The 24,656-nt window shown below is 38.5% G+C and overlaps 1 protein-coding gene across 1 annotated transcript in view; it reads right to left on the bottom strand.

Moving 5' to 3' along the window:
• Positions 1-24,656, bottom strand: part of b4galnt4b (beta-1,4-N-acetyl-galactosaminyl transferase 4b) — an 80,305-nt gene that overhangs the window by 27,533 nt on the left and 28,116 nt on the right. Inside the window, exons 5-8 of the mRNA XM_042728189.1 lie at positions 14,440-14,538; positions 7,091-7,186; positions 6,650-6,740; positions 5,153-5,253 (exon numbers count right to left, since the gene is read on the bottom strand). Of these exons, the coding sequence (XP_042584123.1) occupies positions 5,153-5,253; positions 6,650-6,740; positions 7,091-7,186; positions 14,440-14,538 (387 nt within the window). The remainder of the gene's footprint in view (positions 1-5,152; positions 5,254-6,649; positions 6,741-7,090; positions 7,187-14,439; positions 14,539-24,656) is intronic.

Here is a 24,656-nt window from a genome sequence, read left to right as displayed (position 1 = left end):
TTGTCTTAAACGTCCTGACACCTAAGGCCTAGGACTTTTTGATGGCCAGCTCCCTCTGGGGAATTACACGGTGCCCGTCTCTCCTCGGTGCCCTCAGGAGATCGGTCTGCCAACCCTGCCGGTGTTGCAGGGCGCAGCGGTTTCCGGCGAGCGCATCTTTCAGTTACCAGCCAGAAATGTAGTGGTACTAAGAGGCTTGCTACCTCTATGGAGGTCCCTAGAGTGGCTAGTTCGGCCGTCCCCTGCCGGTGCGCAACTTCAGGGCACTGAGCTAGCTGCTCTGGTTACACCGGAGGTCAGTCTCGAGAGACTGATTCCCTTAAGTAGACTATTTGGCAGTGTGGAAATTACTGCCAAATGTGTCAGTGGGTCCCTGCACACTGTAGAGAGAGGCTACAGAATCCAGTTGGTTCTCCTCCGCCTCAGTTCACGGGGTTATCCCCACTTTGGTGGGTCCCGAGCAGGCTCTGGTAAGGGAACGAAAAGTAAACACTCTCTTGAGGAAGGAGGCCATCGAGGTGGTCCCTCCTCACGAAAGAGAATCCGGGTTCTACAGCCGGTACTTCATTGTTCCGCAGAAGTATGGAGGGTTGCGTCCCATTTTAGATCTGCGTCAGTTGAACTGCTCAGTCATGCAACTAAAGTTCAGGATACTCACTCAAGCAAATTATGTCTCAGATCAGGTGCGAGGACTGATTTGTCATGAACAGTTGGTACAGTTCTGGGGTTCCTGCAGGCCTGTTTATCCGCAGGGTTGACCCACTCCACCTTAGAGGTCTTTGTGGCGGCCAATGCGGCCTACCACGCCCCTCTTGGTGGCCATTCAGTGGGAAGACACCCTCTTTTTACACATTTCCTCTGCGGTACACTGAGGCCAGAGAAGCTTATGCTAAGTGGTGGATCAGGATGCTATCCTAAAGCCTTGAGTCCTCTGATCTCCCCTCTCTTTGGAGGTCAAGACTCACCCCTTCTGAAGTTGGCCTTTGGGTGTCCCCGCCTACTTGTCAGGTGCCTACCTGCATTTTGCGCCACTCCTGGCTGCTCTCTCTCGCTTTAGCTGTGCTCTTCCACACTAGTCAGGGACTTGTATTTCTGGCGGCGTGGATATTCTCTTTCACAAAGTGTTTCAACGCACCATGAGTTCCTGAAGGGAAACGTCTTAGGTTAAGCATGTAACCATGTTTCCCCAAAGGGAACGAGATGCTGTGTCTCAGGGCCATACTTTCGGCATCCCTGCCAGTGCTTGCTTCATTCCTAGAAGCTGATGCCGGTTCCACCGCACATGCTTTTAAGCTTCCTGGTCGGTATCACCCCGCCCGTGACATCTCACCCTTCCATTGGACTGATTACACATGATTCAGAGCGTGGTCATGCTGGAGGTGTTCCCGAAGCGTTTTGACGCAGCATCTCATTCCCTTCGGGGAACCATAGTTACATGTGTAACCTGAGACGTTTCTCATTCTTTTGAACAAGTTGTGATTGCTTTGGTACAACCATGCAATTGATTATGTACATTTATCTGCGGTTTCATACATTATCAGTTGCTAATGTCTTGTTGCTCAAAATGTATTATATAGTTTTCTGTGCAATAGTCTTACCCCTTTAAAACATCTAGTCTTTAGTTCATCGTATAAGTCATTAAATGCAAAATGGTTCATCTAGTTGTCATAAACTGAAGCAGATTTTTTACACATTATTATTAGACTTTTTGTAAATTTGGCATGAATTGTGCAAGTGAATCTTGACTTTCACTAATGAAGAGAATGTAGGTCAACCAATGATAAACCATTTCTCTGAAATAGCTCAAAGGTTCAAAGATTTTTTTTTTTTTTTTTTTGGTCAGACCACTAGTAAAAGTGTAACTGGGAACTCTATCCAGTCTCTTTCAATTAATATCCCACATACAGTAATGTGTAAATGTGTACTTTTGAAATAGACATATGGCATAATTAAGCATATGTCAAACTGTTCAATACAATAACTGTCATCCAAAATGTTGTCATAGTTTACATTAGGTAATACTAACAAAGTGCACTGTTATATTGACAACATGACTAAGCATTTTGACTATCTTGTTTGTGAACAACGACACAAGGACTTTTCATTCTGATGACACTGATATGTTCAATATTAAGGATGATTTGAGCAATGCACCAAGGAGACTGTAAGGTAGAAAACAGGAAGCAGACTTGATATTTGAATTTGAATGTGAGGAAGCAGAATAAAATGAATTGAAATTGAAAGTAATGTTATGGCAATCTTTAAATGTCGGCTTGACAAATCCTTGCGTGAAAGTTTGAAAAGTTTAAATCCTTGAAGTAGACATACAGACAGACATACAGATGGATAGATAGATAGAAAGAAAGAAAAAACACAGAATCACAGATTGACAGACAGGCAGAAAACTAAACAGTGGGGATCAAAATTAGAGAACAATCCGTAAATACGTGATATATATATATATATATATATATATATATATATATATATATATATATATATATTTTTTTTTTTTTTTTTTTTTTTTTTTTTTTTTTCTGAAATATTGTAAATCTTCATCACTAAATGAAGGAATAAAGGATTATCAGCTGTAGGTATAATGTACCACTGTTCTACTAACATGTTTTCCAAGGCATTTCAACAAAAACCTTTATTTTGTGGAAAACACAAAATTAGAGAACAGTAACCACTGTTGCACAAAAGAAGATTACAACTAAAATTTTGGAGGGTTACAGCTGTCAGAAATTAGTAGGAAGTTTACAGGTTCCTGCTGCGCTGGTGTGATCTTGGTCATCTCTTCCTTCACTCTCTTTCATAGTTTGGTGACTATAGTGGGTTTCTTAGCCGTAACTTTGTCGCAAAGTATTTTCCAGATATTTTCAATTGGGTTTAGATCAGGCATCTGGGCCGTCCATTTACCTGTTTTGCAGTGTGAAAGGGGCATTCCCTTACCAAAAAGTAGTTTACTTCAAGTTCATTTTATTAAGTATACTCAAGTAAAGTTCAAGTATATTTTTAAGTATACTTTAAGTAGCAAGTATACAAATATCAGTGTTCTAGTAGTATACTTGTAAGTGTACTGTTTCAATACTTCTTGGGACTAAATTGGCCTACTTTCTAGTATATAAAAGTATACTTTTAACTATACTTTAAGTTTAACAGTAGCAAACTTTGAGTACACAACTAGTTCACCTCTATGTTTGTAATTTGTACTGCAATTATACTAAAAGTGAACTTATAGGTATACTGATAGTTCACTATTTAAATACTTTGTCACTTTGAAATATAGTCCCAGTAAACTACTAGTTTAGTAGTTTTATACTGCAAGTATACTCATAAGTTTTCATTAAGTGAACTTTACATCATACTTTAAGTATACTACTATCTCCCTATTTAGGTTTTAATTTGTATATATTTTGTTATATGAATATCTGAACATACAAAACAACCAAAGAAAGAACAGAAAACATTTTATTCTAGCTTCATGCATTCTATTTTAAAAACACTTTAATATGGGCAAGTTTAATAAAAAACAGCTTGACTGTAATTATTACCTCTTCATCGGTCGACATCTTATTCCATAACGTTACAGTTTTGATGCTATTTCATGTCAGATGATCGTGTAACGTGTTAGTATCTGTTGTTTCCTTCTTCTTCTTCACTTGTGTTTTTTTGGAATTTCTGTACAGAAGATGTGTACTAGCGCCTTCTACCATATAGCAATGAAAACACGGATTCTAAGAGTATAGCTCAAATATATTTACACTTTTTGTAAGTATAAGTCAAGTATACTTAAATGTCATTTTAAGTGTATTTCTGAGGAGTACATAAAGCCCATTTCTGAGAAGTACATAAAAAGTAAACTAAAAGGATACTTTCCTATTTTTAGTTTAAAAGAAGTATACTAATAGCACACTTGTATAAACTTCTTTTTCGTAAGGGTGCTCCTGCATGAAAATTGCAGGCTGATTGGGAGATGCTTGCAGGGAAGGAACTGCATGTTGCTGAAGGAAGTTCTGAAAAACATTTGCATTCACTCTGCCATGTATCTGTATAAGAGGACCAACTTCTGCTGCAGAAAACATCCCCCAACATGACACTTCCTCCTACACCTTTCACTGCCTTCTTTAAGCACTTGGGCTTCAGTCTTTCCCCAGTTTGATGCCAAATAAAATGTTTCCCATCAGACCCTAATAAATCAAACATGCTCTCATTACAAAAGTAAACACTGGACCAGTTATCCTCTGTCCACACAACATGCTCCTCATCAAAGGTGAGCTTAGCCTTTTGATTCTCTCTACTGATGAGAGATTTTGTCATGCAGAGATAACATGCAGAGACAGATCCATACCCTGTTCAGTACTGAACTGGCAAGCAATTCCAGCTGCAGTGTTGAACCGATTCCCAATTGAGAGTCTCCAGATTATCCTCTCCTCTTGTGGATTTGTCTTATGTGGACGACCAGCCTTTTGGGGGGACTTGAATTAATCAGTGTCATTGTAATGCTGCAATATTCGAGAACTCACAGATTTGGAATGACCAACTTCTCAACCAACCTTTGGCCTTGATCTAGACAACCTCCTGTCACAGGGTTTCATTTACTTTAAAGAGGCCCGCCACCTTGGAATCTCAGTGAAAATGGGAGGAATGCTGCCAGTTATATAGGGGTTGTCAAAAAATTAAGGAAATTAGCACGAGGTGCCAAATTAACAACAATAACTTGTAGGTATCTGTAAGTGTTCTCTTATTTTGATCAGAGTTCTTTTTCAAACATCTCATTTAAGATTACTGTTCTTCAGAATACAATTAATGCATGAAATATGCTTAGAAAAACTGCCCTTCTGCTCCTTAGCAGTGACCTTGAAATTTAGGAAATTGTAGGGTGTTCTGTAATTTTGATCTCCACTGTATTTTCTTACTGTAAGTTAAAAAGACAGACAGACAGATAGATAGATAGATAGATAGATAGATAGATAGATAGATAGATAGATAGATAGATAGATAAGATAGATAGATAGATAGATAGATAGATAGATAGATAGATAGATAGATAGATAGATAGATAGATAGATAGATAGATAGATAGATAGATAGATAGATAGATCAGAAGTGCAGCCTGGTTTATTTAAGGGTTTTTTATCATAGTACACACCTGTCCCACGTACACCAGGATCCGGGCATTAAGCGGACTCTCATCAGAGCTCAGCCACAGTTCAGAGTTATCATCCGATGCTATGGAAAACTGGTAATCCCCTGAAATAAATAATTGATAATTTACAGCAATGTATAGCCTTATGACCTGACATGCAGGTTCTGAATTCTAAGCTTGCTTTGATAAGATGTTGTTTGCTCAGTCACAGATATCTCACAGCAGTCTAAAACCCAGTAGTGCTACCCAGTGGCTTTATTCTGCTTGTCAGAACTTCTCTAGTATACACCTCAAACTGACAATCGTTTTTCCTTCTCTTATTGTCTTGTGAGCTTGTGTGCCACAGTCAAAAGCCTGACTCAGCGACCCTAGTTTTTTGCTAATGAAAACAATCTCATAACTTTCCCCCCACAAACACGAGCACGCCTGCACGCATATAGTAGTCCTCACAGCAGCTTTTCTTATCAGGTTAGGCAGAGTGTGCAGAATTTGCTGACTGTAGGGGATCTATTGAAATAACGGTTTCTGTGTGCCTTTAGACGTCAGCTTGGGCAAAGTTGAGGTCTCTTACACCTCACTCAAACTTGCTTTGAGGAACACTTTGAACATAAAGAAACCAATGTGTACGTATTGTGTGTGTGTGAAGGTACATCACAAATGTTTGAAAACCTGGAATTGTGCATGAATCACTTCTAACATGACCTAACTTTTATGAACACACATCATATTTTTATTACATTAAACAATAACTGATAGGTATAGAGGAAAACTCTTTAGCATTCAGTAATGCCTGTGTGTATGGAACAGAAATGGTGTTTATAGTAGGTTAGAAGAAAATATGGTGTAAAATATGGATAGATGACAAAACACTTTAAATAAATGTACACAGTATATCTGGAGAAAACAAAACACTGCAGTCCAATACAAAAACAATCAGCTGTGAACTGAAACCGATTTGGATCTGCTATGCTGTCTAAAGACCTGAATGGCTTGAGATCCCTGAGGGACCAATGCAGTCCAAGTTGTATCATAATATGCTACAACTGAATATCAAGCCATCTGTTTATGATCCTAAACTTATAACAAGCTGAATCATGTAGCATGACATTGACACAAAAATGAGAAAATCAACCACATGGTGCTTTGATGGAAGAAACTCTGTGTTGTGGAATGACAGTTTTATATTCAATCCATCTATTTTACAGGATGTTCTTGCTATCTCAAGCCAAGAGTCAATTTTGTTTCCTATTTTTCACACTATATAGGACTGGTTTAGTTACTGAGCCTGGACATGAATGCACAGCAAGAGCATAAAATATTGTCCATTTTATTAAGCACTAGAAATGAAATGAGCATGTGTTGGATTGTAATTATGATGAGAGCAAATCCATGATGTTTCAAAGTTTTGTAAATAACTGTGTACTATATTTTTGTGCAAAGTAAACCCTGATAATGTAATGTCCCTGTAATGTAACAAAAACATTGATGAAATACACTAACCATCTTTGTAAGGATGAATAAATCCAAAGACTCTAAGGCCATAATTCTTCCATTTTGGAGCCACTGCAATTTTCTTCACCGTGGTCCTGGTCTGTTGGGAAGAATTAAATATAAAAGCATTTGTAGGACTATTCACTCTTAAACCCAAGGCACTAACACTAATTCACAGAATCACACCTCAAAATGGCTTCTAAGAAGAATAAACAGATGGCTCCAAAACACCGTTTTAGTGATAATGCAAAGTTTAAAAGAACATATATTAGTTCTGTCTGCAACACATCCTGCCCCTCGCAAATATTAGGCCAACATTTGGGATTTGTTAATGAAAATACTGAAAATGAGATACTGCCCAGAGCATCCAGAATATATATTTCATAAGTCAAACAAGCAGGTTAATCTTAATTGTTCTATCAAACTCTTTCTTCCAGTGTCTGGTCTTACATGCGGGTAGAGAGGAAAATGAAGATTCTTCCTGAGCTGGGAGATAGATGAGCCACACCAGTCTTCAAACACATGCAGATTGGCCTGACCTTTATACTGACAGAGAACAAAAAGAGAGAGAATCAGCCTTTTCTGCACGTGTAACCAGCATTAATGAGAAGGAAGCAGTCCAGAGATTTTAAAATTAAATACAAAATAAACTATATTATGAACTACAATATAAACTACAATGTAAAGAAATGGTTGTGATTTTAACAGTAAAAGTGCTACAGTAAATACCTGTTTATTGGTTAACAGTAAGTCTTCATATATAGTGAATAACTCTTGGTTAACAGTGAAAATGTGTTCCCTAATCTAAAGTGTTACCATTTTTTTTCTTATCAATTTTGTAGCATTAGGGTTACATCTAATGTTGTTAAATTACATCTAATCCATATAATGTTACTAAATTAATGTTTATTGCATTATTTTAGTATCATGTGTGTTACCATGATGGTGTTTAGTATTTGTATGAATGACACTGTGCACCTTCTATATATGTGACCATGGACCACAAAACCAGTCATAAGGGTCAATTTTTAAATTTTTAATTGAGATTTATACATCATCTAAAGTCTGAATAAATAAGCTTCCCATTCATTTATGGTTTGTTAGGATAGGACAATATTTAGCTGAGATACAACTATTTGAAAATCTGGAATCTGAGGGTGCAAAAAAATCAAAATACTGAGAAAATTGTCTTTAAATATGTTCAAATGAAGTTGGAACATTACACTTAATATCCTAATGATTTTTGGTGTAAAAGAAAAAAATTTGACCCATACAATGTATTGTACTGATATACCCGTGCTAATTTTGTGGTCCAGGGTCACATATTAGTATCAGCTTGTGGAAGAGCTGCTTATGATGAGCTTGGATTTACTTTCTCATCACCACCTGATTTTCGTGGGTATATTTGTATTACAATGGTACAAAACAGATTTAGTTCTTCAAGAGGTTGGTGTATAATAACATTATAGCAGTTAATTAAATATGTATTTATTTATTTATTTATTTTACTGCAAATTTAACTTAAATCTGTAAAATCTAAAATGCTGCTACCATATTTTTTAATGTAAAGTTTTGATAACCACAGCTGCCAATATTTTACTGTAAATGTCACTGATATATATATATATATATATATATATATATATATATATATATATATATATATATATATATATATATATATATATATATATATATATATTTACAGTGTATTAATAACAATATTTAATTGATTGTCTATCCATTACAAAGTGTTGATCCATTATTTAAACCAATGCAATACCTTTTTCTTTTTTTTGCATCTGTCCTCTTCTCTAACTCATTTCCTTAGGTTCAAATAAACCTGGGCTGCATTTTTCAAAAGCATCATGAGCTAAGTTGATCATAGAGGTGGCAATGGTTCTACGATCAACTTCGGCTTATGATACTTTTGGGAAATGCAGCCCTGGTATTGTATACTGCAAATACTTATTTGGTCAAGGAAGAATATCTGCACATTGCCCATTTGCTGTAAATGTATACTATATTTTTGTAATTGTTGAACTATGGTGTGTACTACATGGACAAAATAACAATGACCACGAAAAAAAAAAAAATGTTTTCTATGCAATTCAAAGTATAATGCTATCATAAAACCATAAGCCCATAAATGGGATGTCTATTAATATAGCACAGGTGGCTGAATTAACACTTGATTCAGAGGTGAGAACAGGGCCCCAGGCCTACACACAGACCCAGATTATGCACAGGACAGCCCAACAACAAACATATCTAAAATTGGATATGTGAATATGCCGCTACCCTAAAGGCAAGAGAGCGATAAGTTGGTTGAAAGCAAACGGTAAATGAACCATAAATTTTTCAATTTAATGTCAGTACAAGCATTTTTAAAAGTAACAGTTCAGGTTATAACCAAAAGGATGAGGTTTGGCTGGTTATAATGTTGCAGTTGGTCACCTACTGGCAAATGCCATTTGGGGGCACGGCACTGAGAGAATGGGAATGAGAATGCTTATGGATACCTTTGTTATGTTATTAGAGACCTCTTTGATTTTAAAGAAATAGATGTCCAAGAGTTTGTTTTAATTAGCTGTTGGGGCTCTCATTCTGACGGCACCCACTCACTGCAGAGGATCCAAGGGTGAGCAAGTGATGTAATGCTAATTTTCTCTAAATCTGTTCTGATGAAGAAACAAACTCATCTTTGATGGCTTGAGTAAATTTTAAGCAAATTTTCATTTTTGAGTGAACTATTCCTATAACATCAGTTGCAATGTAAACTATGTAGTGACCTTATATCAATAATATATATTTTTCTCCTAAGAAGGAGGGAAAGTATAATTATCATGTTTTGGACCGATAAACTGGATCCGGCACAACGCTCACAGGGTTTTCAGAGTGATTAAATGTCTATTGGATACGCAGCAATGCTTTCAGAAAACACAAATTGTCACAAACAGGAAAATTGGGCAATGCATTTCCAGCTACTTCATGCTCACGATTTAATGAAGAATTTATGAGTTGGTGCAGCAGTGGTGGGATTTAGCAGGAAATGTGTAAGCCTGTGCAAATCTTCATGTACCAAATTCTCCACCACCCTTTATCTTTCTGTAATGCTCCTGGTGGTGGCGGTGACAGAGACAGGCATTACTCATCATGCAGGTGAGCTCACATTAGATTGCTCTCGCCCCTTCTGTCAGTTGTTTAGGTCTCTCGCTGCACAGCCACGTTTAAATTTAGCCTCTATAATTGCAGCTGGTGTGGATGGTGGGACTGGCATCCCACCCACTCAGAGTGGGCGGACAGGACGCCACAGAATCTTGGGGACGGTTACAGCTGTCACAGGCACACTGGGCTGTGGCACATTCACACATGGCAAGAGTTCACTCGAGGGAGAAGAGAGAGTGCAATGCGGTCACAGGTGGTAAGGTGAATTTAGCTCTGGGCATTATCAAGTGTACTATTTAAATTTTCACATGCTCTGAACAGATGAATTACTGGTTTGTTTTGCGCAAGGGGAAACAAGGAGAATGTGACAGCGTCTATATAAAAATGTGCAGTGTAATACAAATGCACTATAAATCATTAAAAAAATGGGATTCGCTACCATAATCAGTCCCACTGTGTATCAGTAATAGACTTGTCTGTACTTGTTAGAATGTGGTATGCTATAAATACCTGTGAATCTTGTGTTATCAGTCCAAATTAATAGCATTCATCTTCCCCTTATCTCTGAATTTTAAGTAACTCTAAAATACATTCTGTGGTGCATGATAAGAGCATTTTATACTGCAGCATATGGAGTGTGAATGAATGGCCTGAGATCTTTTGTCAGAGTCATCTTGCTGCGCTTCCGGCCAAAGCCCTGATGATAGATTTCCCAGCCTGGTTATTCCTACTGGCCATATAATGACATTCAGTAACACAGAGAGGGAAGCACATAAATCATCGGATAAAAACAGAGGTTATCTCTGCACTGGGGTATTTTTTCCTTTGTTGTGAATCATACTGGATAAGTATCTGACAAACAATCGACACATTTCCAATGAGACAGGAGAATGGGACAACACAAGGACTCCAATGTGACGTCTGTGTGCCGTTTGCTATTTCTGGCATTTGGTACTCCCTGAATCACATGCCTCTTAAGAGCTTCCGTGCTCCCGTTGCTTCCTGGAGGGTTCGCCTGCACCTGACACTTCAGCGTTGAACGAGGAGCTCATCTGTCACAGGGCCCAGAGGAAGTGAGCCTCGGGGGCAGCGTGTGGTCAGGGACCCTCTTTGATCATTGTCTCTTCATTATCACACAGTGTCGTGTCTCCTAGCCTGCTACAGCAACGAGGTGGGGAGAGGAGATAAGGATTGTTGGCTTATCGATCGGTGATACTACATTGGAGTAAGGTTCAGTGTTTTCACAGTATTTAAAAAAGAGCTTCACAGCAGCTGGCTACAATATTGAAACTCCTTCATGAACAGCATATTAAAAATGTTGCTTAAAGGGACAGTTCACCCAAAAATGAAAATTCATTAATTACTCACCCTCATGTTGTTCCAAATCCGCAAGACCTTCATTCATCTTCAGAACAGAAGCAACACAAACAACACAACTACCTCGTTCAAGGGCCAGGACGGTAGTACGGCCACTGTATAAATAGTCCATGTGACATCAGTGGTTCAACTGTAATTTTAGGAAGCTACGAAAATATTTTTTGTGCAAAAAGAAAACAAAAATAATATATTTAACAATTCTCCTCTTCCTTGTCAGTCTCCACTACACATTTAGAAGAGTACCCTGCAGCATGCGTGTGATGCTGCTGACGCAGGAGTCGGCGTTCTGACGTAGAACCCAAATGCGCTGCTCCTTGTTTGCAAGCAGAGGAATGCACACACCTGCGTCGTGGTACTCTTGTGAATAGCAGCGCAGACTGACCCAGAAGAGAAGAAATTGTAAAAATAAAAGTTGTTTTTTTGTTTTCCTTACACACAAAAAGTATTCTCACAGCTTCATAAAATTAAGATTGAACCACTGATGTCATGTGAACTATTTTATTTAATTTTATTATGCTCAGATTTCATCCAAAATAGTTTAATTTGTGTTCTGAAGATGACGACTAAAAAAAAAAAAACAGTAAAAATTTGGAGTAGGGCCTATGAAAACTAACACAGGTCAACTTCGAAATTATGAAAAATTGCATCCAGGCGAGGATGATTTATTTGCAACAATGGTGAAGTCTTTACTTTTTTTACCTCCTCTTCATCTCTTTCTGCAAGAGCAGGGGGATCGCTCCCTTGAGGAACAGTGGACACACAAGAGAGTTGCTAGATCTGGTGCCCTTTACCCACTTCCTGGACTGCTTGCACTGTGTCTTTTCCATACTAGCCTCAATGACTGGTCAAAGGCACGTCTGCCCAAGGACGGACAACGCCAGCCCCACTCCAGACCCAGAGCCCAGCCAGCCTTCAGCCATGCACCTACGGAGCACAAGCCAGAGCCTGCAATTTGAGAAAAAATGCCAGAGTGATCGCCAGAGGCTACGTTCATCCCAGAGCCCGAGCCCAGCCCTGTCCAGATATGTGAGCCAGCATCAAAGTTCGTGGTCTAGGGCATATTAGGATATATTTTGTCGGTATGGGTTAAGATTAGGATAAGGGTTCCTGGTCTATTATCTCTGCTGATCCCATACTGTTCCAAGTTGTCCCAACCCCTCTGGTTCAGTCCAGTTTCTAGTCATTTTCATCGCTGCTGGTTCAGGCAAGTTCCGAGGTGTCTTCCTTGTTGCTGGTTCAGTCCAGTTTCAAATCTCCTTCATCATCCAGCACCAAGTCAACTTTGTTGTCCAGCAACAAGTCACCTTCACATCGCCACTGGCTTTGCCCAGCTCTCAAGTCTAAATCATTGTGGATGGTCCCACCCAAATGCCATCCTGTTTCTCAGCCTCACCTCCGCTGTCTCCCTTCAGCCCCTCAGCTTATCCAGTGGTTTCACCCTGCTGTATGGATCTACCTTGGGCTTCCCAGTCATCAGCTCCATCTTGGTCTGTGGATCCCTCAGTTGCACCTCAAGCCTCCAAGCCCCAGTCTCCATTGGCTCCACCATGGTTTGTCAACCCTCAGGCTCCGCTGAGCTCCATTGTCTCCAGCTGAGTCTCAAACTTCCAGCACTAGGACTCTGCCAGGCTCCTCCTTCCCTTTGGTTACAACATTGTCCTCGGTCATCCCTGGTCTGCCAAGCCCACATCTCCACCTCAGTCATGAATACCTGTAGCGCCACCTTGGCCCTCCAAGCCTTACGCATCACCCTGGGTCTAGATCTCATTGACACAGTACGGCTCAGTGCTCATTTGTCACTATGGTTTCTGATTAGTACAAACCTGTTTCTTTGATTATCATTCCCTGAATATATAAGCCCTCAGTTTCCTCAGTTCAAGGTCATGCTTTAACATTGATGGTTTTTGGTGTTCTCTTCAGTAGTTTCAGTGAAGTCTAATGCATCTCATTTTCTTGTGGATTCATATGCACACTACTGTGACAACAGTACTGTGTACTGTCTTTTTTATTAATTTAATGCATCCTTTCTGAATTTTAGTACAAAAAAATGTACCCCAAACTTTTTAACAGTAGTGTATATTTTAACAAGCAAAACTATTGCAAGAAAACATCACTTCATCATTATTTATCCAAAGCGACTGGCAAATGAGGAACTTCATAAGCACTGAAAGTGGACTGAGAAGAAAAAAACATAAAATATATATTATAATACAACTTTTTTAAATATTTAACACTGTCTTATTTCATTGAATAATTACAAACCAGATAATTAATGTTTTTAATGTAGTAAATACTGGAAACACATCAGCTTTTAATATGAAAGTGATTAAATTCTAAGTTTTTTTTTTTTTTTAGAAGTCAGACCTGGATCATGTGGAAAGAAGTAACACCTTTAAAAGTTCTTAGTAAAACTGTAAGACAGGTACAGTTGAACTAGACATCAGTAATCACCATGAACTGTCCCTGTATAGAAAGGAGCAGATTTGACATTTTGTGATTTCTGCCACATCGTTTTAGACGACAACATTTATACTAATTAACAATAATTATATTAATTAATTTTCAAAAATACAAACTTATTTTCAACCCCATACAAACTTATTTTACTCCATTTAAAATCCACTGGCTCAGATTGAATGACCATAAGGCTTCTGGTGAGCTTCTGGCTCAGACGATGCTATTGACTTCAGCTCTCACGGACAGAACCAGTGAAAAATTTACTTAAATTACAAAGTCACCTCAAATCCTCTGAGGATTTAAGCTATAAGTCAAATGCAAAAATAGCCACCTCTTGTGTGAAAATTCTCATCAGCTTGGTAAGATCTGTTCCTACAATGAGACTGCAATACTACTAATAGTTGTTTGTTAGTGTTAATTCCTGATATTCAGGTGTTAGTGGGTGTCTAATTCATTTATATCTGGAAGAAAATAGAAGGGCTAAGCAGAACTGGCTGGTTCATCATTAAAACAGCGCCTGTTGTTCTCTCGTCTTTTTGGCCACCTGTTCATGTAATTTTAGCACGATTCCTGGAGGGATGCAGAGCTATGGGAGGATGTGCCTCCCCAAGGATATCACACACAAAGAGAGAGAGTGAGAGATTCACAGCTAAACTGCACACTCTCAGTGTGGGTTAGATAAAAGCAGTTTTAATATCGGAGAAAAGTGAGTGCAAACCACCGCACATTATCCTACACATTTCTTCTGTGTTGGAAAATAGAGTGTATGTATCTAACACTATAAAAGCATGTTTTACCTCTGGTTTCCATGGCAACCTGAGGAACTTCTGGGCAAGGAGTCTGCGCATCTCAGCATTGGCATGGCTCTCCTGTGCAGATCCATTGAGCTCTTCCCCCTGAAACAGCAGGAACAAGGAGTGCTCAGTGACCCTACATAAAGAGATGCCTCACAGACATTTTCATGCAACACTCAGTAGCTGTGCTATACTTCCTATAATCATACAACCCCAAAATATAGAGTGTTCAATACAGATACTGAATATATATTAGTCATTTTATTTACATAATAATTAAACAACCAAATTACATTAAATTAGAATATGGTCCAGTTGTGTTTGGCTTTATTTAAGTAACTGTTACACAATTGCTGCTAATGTTAAACATTTAGATACTTCAAACAAGCATAAATAGATAGTTAATTTTAACTGAAACTTAATACTCAAAATATATACTCATTGCATAAGTTCCCTTTACCACCATACACTTTTCAGACACCACACACACACACACACACACACACACACACACACACACACACACACACACACACACACACACATATATATTCAATGTTTCCTTGATAGAAAATAATGTACCACTTTGCCTTTGTTTGCTCTACATTTTTATAACTCTTCATAGAAGGTTTAGCAGGATGTGTGCAGGTGTTTAGTTTTTACTCTCCTATCGGCTGTAATCCTACTCAGCCCTTCTAATCCTCCACATAGAACTGTGAATGAGACTCCATCAAAACAATGACTGCAGCACATGAAGAACTACTCTAGACATTACACAAAATGTTTCCATCCAGCTGAGAGCCACTACAAATCACATTTAAAGTGACTGGAAGAGTTCCAGAATGCAATAACAAGCACAAGCTTTATTCAAAAGCACTGCCTGTGAATTAAACTGTGATATTAAGGGCTGAAAGCAGGAAAAGCACTTAAGCTCTTACTTCTGTCTGTGTCATGTTGAGTGGGTAGGGGTTAATGAATTGCACAACCTACATTGTAAGTTCATGGACGACTACAAAAAGGTTTGATGAATTGTTAGAATGGGGATATTTGTACTACTGGACTGCTGAAAAGGCGAACTACATTAGCACACTTTGACGCAAGTTTTGTGTGTGTGTGTGTGTATGTGTGTGTGTGTGTGTGTGTGTATTAGGGATGGGGGAAAAAAGAAAAAAAAGAAAATTGTTCTCGTTCCCTAACGATTCCATTAAAAATTATTTTAGGAGTTGAAAGGAATAAATATTTAGGGGAAAAATGTAATTCCATCACCAGATGAAGAGATAACTTCAGTTATAAATGCATTTCATAACTTTCTTACACAAATACGTTTACATAGATTTTTGACAACTTTATAGGTGGCTTACTGTAAATGGCATCCAATGCAAAATGTGGTAACAAACTACAGTTTAAAAGTTTGGGATTGGTAAGTTTATGTTTTTGAAGAAATCTTTACTTGATAAAAAAATACAGTAAAACAATATCACTTGATCCTTAAGAAATTATTCTAACCCCCTTAAAGGCATTTTTAATGATTTCAAGTGGCATACTGAAAAGTAAGGAGTTTAACCACACTATTAATTCGTAAGCCCTTTTCATACAATAATACCAGTAAATTGCTGTAAAATTACCGGAAATGGCTTTACCGGTAAATACAAAAATGCGCTGTTCACACAGGCACCGCCATTACGTCTTTTTACTGGTAAAGCATCATTCACACATCCGTTTCAAATTACCGGTAAATTCCCTTGACATCATTAACCAGAAATGACCTCTAAACAACTGTGCCTCTCGGTGTTGTGTTTGTAAACATAGAGGGGTATTTTTTTTGTCAAATGTTCACATTCATGCAGCTGCTTTTGGCCCAAAGAAATTGTATCAGACGACTTCAAACCAAACTACACAGCACAGAGTAAATGCGTCATCTGCGTCAGAATGTTACGACTGGCCAAGAGTAGACGTCTTACATCAGCACGCTCTTTGTCATACTGGTAATCTTCACACAGAGCAGATTACCGGTAATTTATTGGTAAATTACCAGGACAAATTTACCAGTATTTTTGAAAAGGTCCAGTGCACGCATAAACGGTAATTTACCAGTACTATATTTATGAAAGTGGCACATTCCACAACCCTTTGTTTTGGCAGATTGGCTCCAATATAAGCTGTTTTTAGACTAATGAGAAAGTTTTGAGTTTTAGTACAGTATAGTACAGTGACCTCTTATATGTCAAAAAGAATTATGATTTCTCAGTTCGTGACCTCTCTAAGCCTCACAATTAGTTGATGTGTGCTTTATTTACTAAAAAAGAATCTAGTGGTGCTGTATGTTTTTATTGTCTGGAAATAACTGATAACTGAAGTGTCATTTGTTCTGTAATCAGTCTGCACTGATCACACTGTCTGTTCAGTGCTGTAGACATAACAGAGAGTTTTAGTACAGTATTCTGTCTGCATCGGCTTCAAGACAAATTAAAGTCACTTTCAGCTAAAGAAAATAATGAAGACAAGCCTAAAAGCTCATCTATCCCAATTAAGCTACGTGCCCCTGTCATGCAGTCCAGAAGGAAGGCTTCATCCCAGCTAATGGCGTCCAAGCGATCGGCCTCCCTGCTGTTCTGCAAGCCCGGTGCAACCCACTGCTGTCTAAGTGTTTGGTAGATCTGACCTCAATGTAAGACCAAGGGCAGATCTCATAAATAAACGAGCTCTGGATCTCCTCTCCACTCTCTGACAAGACAGCAATGATAACCAGATGGCTCCCACCAACACCCTAGAAACAGATCCTAGGACTATCAGCAAGGTTAATGAATTCTTCTTATTTACATTAGCAAGGCAGGACAGGGCGAGAAAAGACAAGGCTTATTTATTGTGAGCTGTGACAGACGATATAGGGGGTGGGGGGGATGGGCTGGTAATCATCATCATTATTTTGTTTGCTGGGGACTATACACATAGAGATGTTCATCCTCAAGAGACGACGTCTTTCAATTTGTGTTTTCCCTGCCATTAATCAGGGGACACAGACGCAGACAAATCAGAGTATGACAGCAGGAGCATGTTTTACTGACAATCAGTCACGAGTGAATAGCTCCGCTACAAAAGAGTTCCTATGAGGATAACAGGAGGAGGATAGAGACTCAAAGGGCAGAAACTGAAGAGAAGGATGGACATATAATTGGGAAACTTTTTGAAAGTTCCTTCCTAATATTCTGTGGGTAAACTTTGTCCTACTTGTGATGACAATTTTTGACACCGTTTTTTTATTTTATTTTTTAAGTAGAGCAGACAAACTACAAGAGTAGAAAAACTTAAGAAAACACAAGATGTCAATGTCTGTAACAACTGAGTCACATAGATACGCTACAATTCAAAAGTTGTACATCAGTAAGATTTTTTTTTTAATACTGTCACACCCCTGGACTGTTTGTTGTGTTTTCCTTCCTCTTGTGCTCTGTGTGACCTAAGCTGTGTCCCAAACTTAAGTGCATGGACTCCGGAGTGCGCATGTGAAGTGCAATTGGGTCACAGCATCACAACGTAAGCTGTCCCAAAGTCCAGAATGTGCCCTCCAAAGACCGCATTCCAAGGCGGATTGTGTCACGGCGACGAAGGCCAATGTATTTCGAAAGCGACGTCAAATGTGCCATCCATTTCCCAGGAAAATGAGGTGCACATCTTATGGACTCTTCGCACCCTACCATATCCCAGAGTCGCTTGCGCGCAAATGACGACAGTGTTTCTATTCAAAGGACAGGGCAGGTGAGAGTTCTGTGGGGGAATTCACATTGAAATGTAAGTATTGTGTTTTCATTTACTCAAATACCTAGGGAAAGTGTTAAAGGCCAGGATTTTTTTTTTTTTTTTTTTTTTAACACAAAGCCCACAAACAATAAGACAACCACTATATAAGAGAATAGTCTTTCCCTTTGTTGTGTTTTTATAATGCTGTCATTCAAGATATGTCTACAAATGTTTTAACCAAACTTTAGCACTTCAGTATTTTGTATGCATATGCTGTGTTGTATTTTCTAATGTTAAGATTGCAAACTTGTCTTTATATTTGTGTTTAACACTTTATAAGTGTTTACATTTTCTTTTGTTTTAGTTCTATTCAGGAGAAATTTAACCTGCTGGGAAAAGACTTAAATACAAAGTAAAGTTAATAGACACATTTATGCTTTAATTCATTGTGCTGTTGTTGTTGACAGGCGTAGTTTATTTGCTCTGCCTTAGGATTGCAAGTGTCCTGGGACAGGTGAGGGAGTGAGTGTAAGCTGGTGGAGCTGCTCAGGGAGGACATCAAACTCCAGAGAGAGAAAGAGGAGAGAAGAGCACAGGAGAGCAGTGAGAGAATGGAGAGACCATAAATTATTTATTAACCCTTCTCTCAAAAAGAGAAAACAGTGGGAAAAAATGGGTACATTACAAGTTTCAATATATTTTTTTAAATTTCACACTGTCAATGAAACAACATAATTTCTGTAGTTTATTTTTGTGATGTAAGTTAAAAATGAAATGAATAAGTTGTATACATTATTCATTTTTGTAGTGTAATTTATTTGTAAATTAGCCTGAGTACTTTCTGTACATTTTGTATTTTTGTTTTGCATATTCCCGTGTAAATAAAAGGGAAGTAATTATGTACATTTTTCATTTTTTTCGGTTTTTTTTATCATGTAAATAAATTTTTTACACATTAAAACAAATAGTTCAATACATGACTGAAAGTACTTTTTACAACTATTTACAAAATAGCTTAGGTTTAACATAACAGAAAAATAACTTCAGTTTTGAGCCCAGCCCTGCCTCCATGTGTTCTGGGGTCTTCAGGAGGTGAATCTCTTGGTGAATGACCAGCATCTCCTCAGCGACTTGGAGGATAATGTGGTGACAGTGGAACGAGGCACATGTCAAACACTCTGGAGACCACTCTGTATGATGTACCACTGGCAGACAGAAGAGAAACACTAGGGTCTGGATTGTGGCACTTCTCAGAAGATCCAGTAGCACTGTCAGAGCCTCGCTGTTCAGCCCAAAACCATTAAAAACCTGTCCAGCGCTGCCACATTCATCTTTATCCTGCAGTACAGGGGTCTGGTCTGATTTAGGGAAAGAAGGAAAAGAGAAACAGTTTAGAGCTATTACAAAGTAATTAGTAGAAGAAATATTAAGATACTTTAGTAAACTACTATTAGTAACTACTAATACCACATTGGGGAAAAACTACTAGTCATATTTAAAATCTTAGCTAAAGAGATAGTTCACTCAAAAATGAAAATTCCAAACCTGGAACAACTTAAGGGTGAGTAAATGATTACAGAATTTTTATTTTTGGCTGGACTATCCTAAGTAAAAGTATTATCTTGCATACTGTAATACTTAAGGTATTGAGAGTAAAAGTAAAGGTATACAGTATTGTTCTGAAAAATAATTTGTCTGTTTTTTTTTTTTACATTAATATTACTGCTGCACTGATGTGTATGTTGCATTTTACTAGTGAATATGTTCAAGGTTATTAAATTTAACTAAATAGCCTACTGTTGGCTAGTTTAATCTACAAAAATGCATCATGTTGTAAAAGACCATATTTTTAGTGTTGCTGTCTGTGAGAAAAAAAGAAAACGTAGTACTTCATATTTTTTCGAGAATACTTAACAAATGTACTTAATTACAGTCCACCTCTGATTATTTTGAAAATGACAGTATCAACATTTTGTCAGAATATTAACACATTTTGCTAACTATATCAAAGGCTGCATCTGAAGGAGTCAGACTGGTCAAATAGAGATCTGTTCAGCTGACAGCTGCCACTGAACATTGAGCTGTACTATGCACAGTTTTATTTTTACTAATCTGTCTATATATGATCACCATGGTCAAGACAATAAACTATATAAAATCGCACCTTTATAAGATATCAGTTAGCATTTGAACTGCTATGTGTGTGTGTATTTTGTAGTTTTTCATATGTATCATTACATTATTCAAGTAAGCTCCAAGCCATTTCCTGCCTGTAAAGTTGTAATCCGACAAAGGATGCAGCAAACCAGTGTAACTTACCTGGCCTTGGTCTTGGCTAAGCCTGAGGTACATCATCGTCTCCTCCATTTATGTAAAACATAAAAACAAAAATTAGCAATTCTGGCTCCACCTATCCTGGCAGGACTTTCCTCTCGCCGGCTCTCCTCTTACACTGTTGTTATGCAACAGAACGCTAATCGGGAACCTCTGGTGTCGCAATTAGGAAATCTTGCAAAGGCGTAGCGTCCTTCACGCACTTTGGGGGCCTGGTCTTCGAAGTTCGTGGCCTTCGAAGTGTGTACACTCAACTTTTGGACACAGCTCTAGTTTCTGTTTCCCGTTCATTATGTCATTTGGTTCAGGTGTGTCTAGTTAATAATCTTCATTTGCCAACCTACTTAAGTTGTGTTCTGTTCACTGTTTGCTGTCCAGTCTACTACATCCCTATGTGTGTCTCCTACCTGTTCTGTCCTGGATATACCCTTGTGTGGATTTAATAAATACTATTTGCATGTATCTTCATCTTCTTCGGGGGGTGGAGTGCAACACATCTCCTTTGCATAGAGTTGATCAGGTTGTTGATTGCGGCCTGTGGAATGTTGGTCCACTCCTCTTCAATGGCTGTGCGAAGTTGCTGGATATTGGCAGGAACTGGAACACGTTCTCATATACGCCGATCCAGAGCATCCCAAATATGCTCAATGGGTGACATGTCTGGTGAGTAGGGCTGTCAAAAAATAATTTGAATTTCGAATATTCACAAAGCATGCATTTCCTATAGGGCTTTTAGTTTTGTCGGTTTTGGAGTAAGAATTATCAGTTTTTAGGTGTGTGTTATGTAGGTGTAAGTGTCAATGCATTATAATGTTTTTGTTAGCTTTTCCAGTTGAAGCCACTAAGATGCGGCGCTGCTGCGTTGTTAATTACAAATATTGTGGGAAAAGAGAACATCAATGCAGAGAAGATCTGTTCAGCATTTAACACCGTCATTCCCTCCAAGCTGACCACAAAACTTGGAGACCTGGACATTAACACCTCCCTCTGCAACTGGATCATGGACTTTTCTGACCAACAGGCCTCAGCATGTTAGGTCAGGCCACACCTGCTCCACCACCATCACACTTAACACCGGCGTACCACAAGGCTGTGTGCTGAGTCCATTCCTCTACTCCTTCTACACCCACGACTGCAAGCCTGTGCATGGATCCAACTCCATCATTAAGTTTGCAGACGACACCACGGTGATTGGCCTCATCAGTGACAACGATGAGACTGCCTACAGGGAAGAGGTACAGCACCTCGCCTCATGGTGCGCTGACAATAACCAGCTCCTTAACACCAGTAAGACAAAGGAGCTCATTGTGGACTTCAGGAAGAAGAAAGGAAGCACGCATGACTCCATCCACATTAACGGGATGGTCATTGAACGTGTCTCCAGCTTTAAGTTCCTGGGAACCACCATCTCGGAGGACCTGTCCTGGACCACAAACACCTCCAGCCTGGTCAAGAAGGCTCACCAACGCCTCTTCTTCCTCAGAACACTGAAGAAGAACCAACTTTCTTCAGCCATAGTGGTGAACTTTTACCGGTGTGTGATCGAGAGCATCCTGACCAGTTATATTACAGTCTGGCATGGGAACTGCTCTGTGGCTGACCGCAAAGCACTGCAGAGGGTGGTGAAAACTGCCCAACGCATCACAGGGACACCACTTCCTGCTATTGAAGACATCCAGAGGAAACGCTGTCTACGTCGAGCTCGCAGCATTCTTAAGGATTCCTCTCACCCTGACCATGGACTGTTTAACCTCCTGCCCTCCGGGAGGCACTTCAGGAGCCTCCGGACAAGGACCAGCAGATTCAGGAACAGCTTTTTCCCTACAGCTGTCTCCTTGCTGAACTCTGCCCTCTGACACCCCCACACCATACACACAGACTCCTCCCCCACTTCATCACTATATCTGACTGATTGATTGATTGATTGATTGATTGATTTACAACAAGCAAAAACAGTAAACTTGCTATTACTTGCACTACTGTCTGTTCATCCAGAGACACTGAATAACCTATTTGCACACTGAAATATTTTCTATGCACTTTACTTTCCATTGCAATAGTGTAAATTATGTTCATAGTTCTGCCTATAGTGTACATACACTTTCACATATTTCATCTGTATAGTATGTTCATAGTACACCTATCTGTATATCATGCTGATAGTATTTAAAATCTGTAAATTATGTCCATAATACTTATCTGTATAGTTATTGTACATATTGTAGACCTTGTATATTCTGTACTTACTGCTTCTTGCACTTCTGGTTAGATGCTAACTGCATTTCATGGCCTTGTACCTTACATGTGCAGTGACAAAGTTGAATCTAATCTAATCTAATCTTGTTCACATCAAAACTAAAACCAAGCTGTTCACACAGAATGCATATTCTAGAGGGACTTCTATCACTGATGCACTCGTGTCTCGCACAAAAGAGCTGCATGTTTAAAAAAAGTTTAAGTTAAACTTTGAAAAAACATATCTCAAGACTTTATGGCGGGGTTTTTTCCCCATCCCACTGCAACTCGTGTTTTTAAATGAAAATTGTACTCTGTGTGATTGACTTTCGTCCCTTTGTATTAAACTATGCATATATACATGTTAATAGTTGTTTAAGCAACTTAATTATAATTGTTTTATAAACATTATTTTAAATATTATGCACCTTTTTTCCCACAGATAGTCATATTTATGCTTTGAATAAATGAGCATTAGTCATATTTTGCAACCTCTTGTGGCCTCAGGAGAGAATCCAAAAGCTTTTCTTCACCCTAACTGAAATTATGCATTTTAAATTCAAATATAATTCGAATATAAATCAGGATCTTGTCACAGTATTTCTGTGCATTCAAAATGCCATCAATAAAATGCACCTGTGTTCTCGATCCACAACGTTGACATCAGCAAACCGCTCACCCACACGATGCCATACATGCAAGACCCCGATGAGGACAACAAGCATGCAGATGAGCTTCCCTAAGATGGTTTCTGACAGTTTGTGCAGAAATTCTTTGGTTATGCAAACCGATTATTGCAGCAGATGTCCAGGTGGATGGTCTCAGACCAGAGGTGGAAAGTAACGAATTACATTTACTCGCGTTACTGTAATTGAGTAGCTTTTTTGTGTGCTTCTACTTTTTAAAGTAATTTTTAAAATTTGTAATTTTACTTTTACTTAAGTATATTTAGTTTTAAGTATTGTACTTCGCTACATTTTAAAATACATTAATTACTGAGTAAAAAAAAAAAAAATCGCTCACTGTATACTACTGCAGTAAATAATGGGCAGGAGGGCAAACTGGCGCTAAAATCACAAGAAAGATGCAGACGGACAAAACAGGCGTTAGTGGTGCAGACACCGCTGCAAACGAAGCCCCGTCGTATTCTGAAGTTGAACTCGAAGGAAATGAAGTGAACCCCTGGCCATATTTATGCTTTATTGTGCAGTGTAAGCTGTGCTTGCCTAGGGAGACCAAACTAGCAGCTTATAAAATCTCGTCAAGACATCAACCCTTCGCAAGCATGTAGAGGTAAGCTAAATAACTGCATCGTTGCATTGGTGGTTAAAATGAAGCTTTGACATTTTAGTAAGAGGTTTTGCACAAATTAGCCAAAAAGACAGTGGTGCGGAGTGTGCGATATATATCGTCTGCGATAATATCATAATTGTTTTAATGATGTGCGCGTGCATTTATAGTGCGTTCTTTCACTGTGTGATTCAGTCTTGTAGAAATGCATTTAGAATGATCAAAAAATTGAAGATATAGGGACAGAAAATGTATATATATATATATATATATATATTTATATTTATATATATTTTTAGTTGGTGTTATTTTTGTTATAAGCAGAGGGTGGGATTTTTTTAAATACATAAATTTATATGATTAGAACATGAACTTCTTAACTGCATTTGCAGGAATTGTAAAATCTTTTTTCTTATTAACTCATGAAGCAGCCTAACGCAATATTTGTACTCTAATAGCTTATCTTTCCCCATACACGAACTGTGATCATGCACAATGAAAAAACACGCAAAAATTAAATCCCCCTCCCAGTAACATGGATAGTGCCACTCGGCTAGACATGTCAAAATTTTTATGAATGGTAAAACTAAATGGCACAACGTAGTGTCAACTTAAACATAAAT

This window comes from Cyprinus carpio, chromosome B7 (genome assembly GCF_018340385.1).
Source record: "Cyprinus carpio isolate SPL01 chromosome B7, ASM1834038v1, whole genome shotgun sequence".
NCBI classification, from domain to species: Eukaryota; Metazoa; Chordata; class Actinopteri; order Cypriniformes; family Cyprinidae; genus Cyprinus; species Cyprinus carpio.
This window is presented reverse-complemented; position numbering and strand designations above follow the sequence as displayed.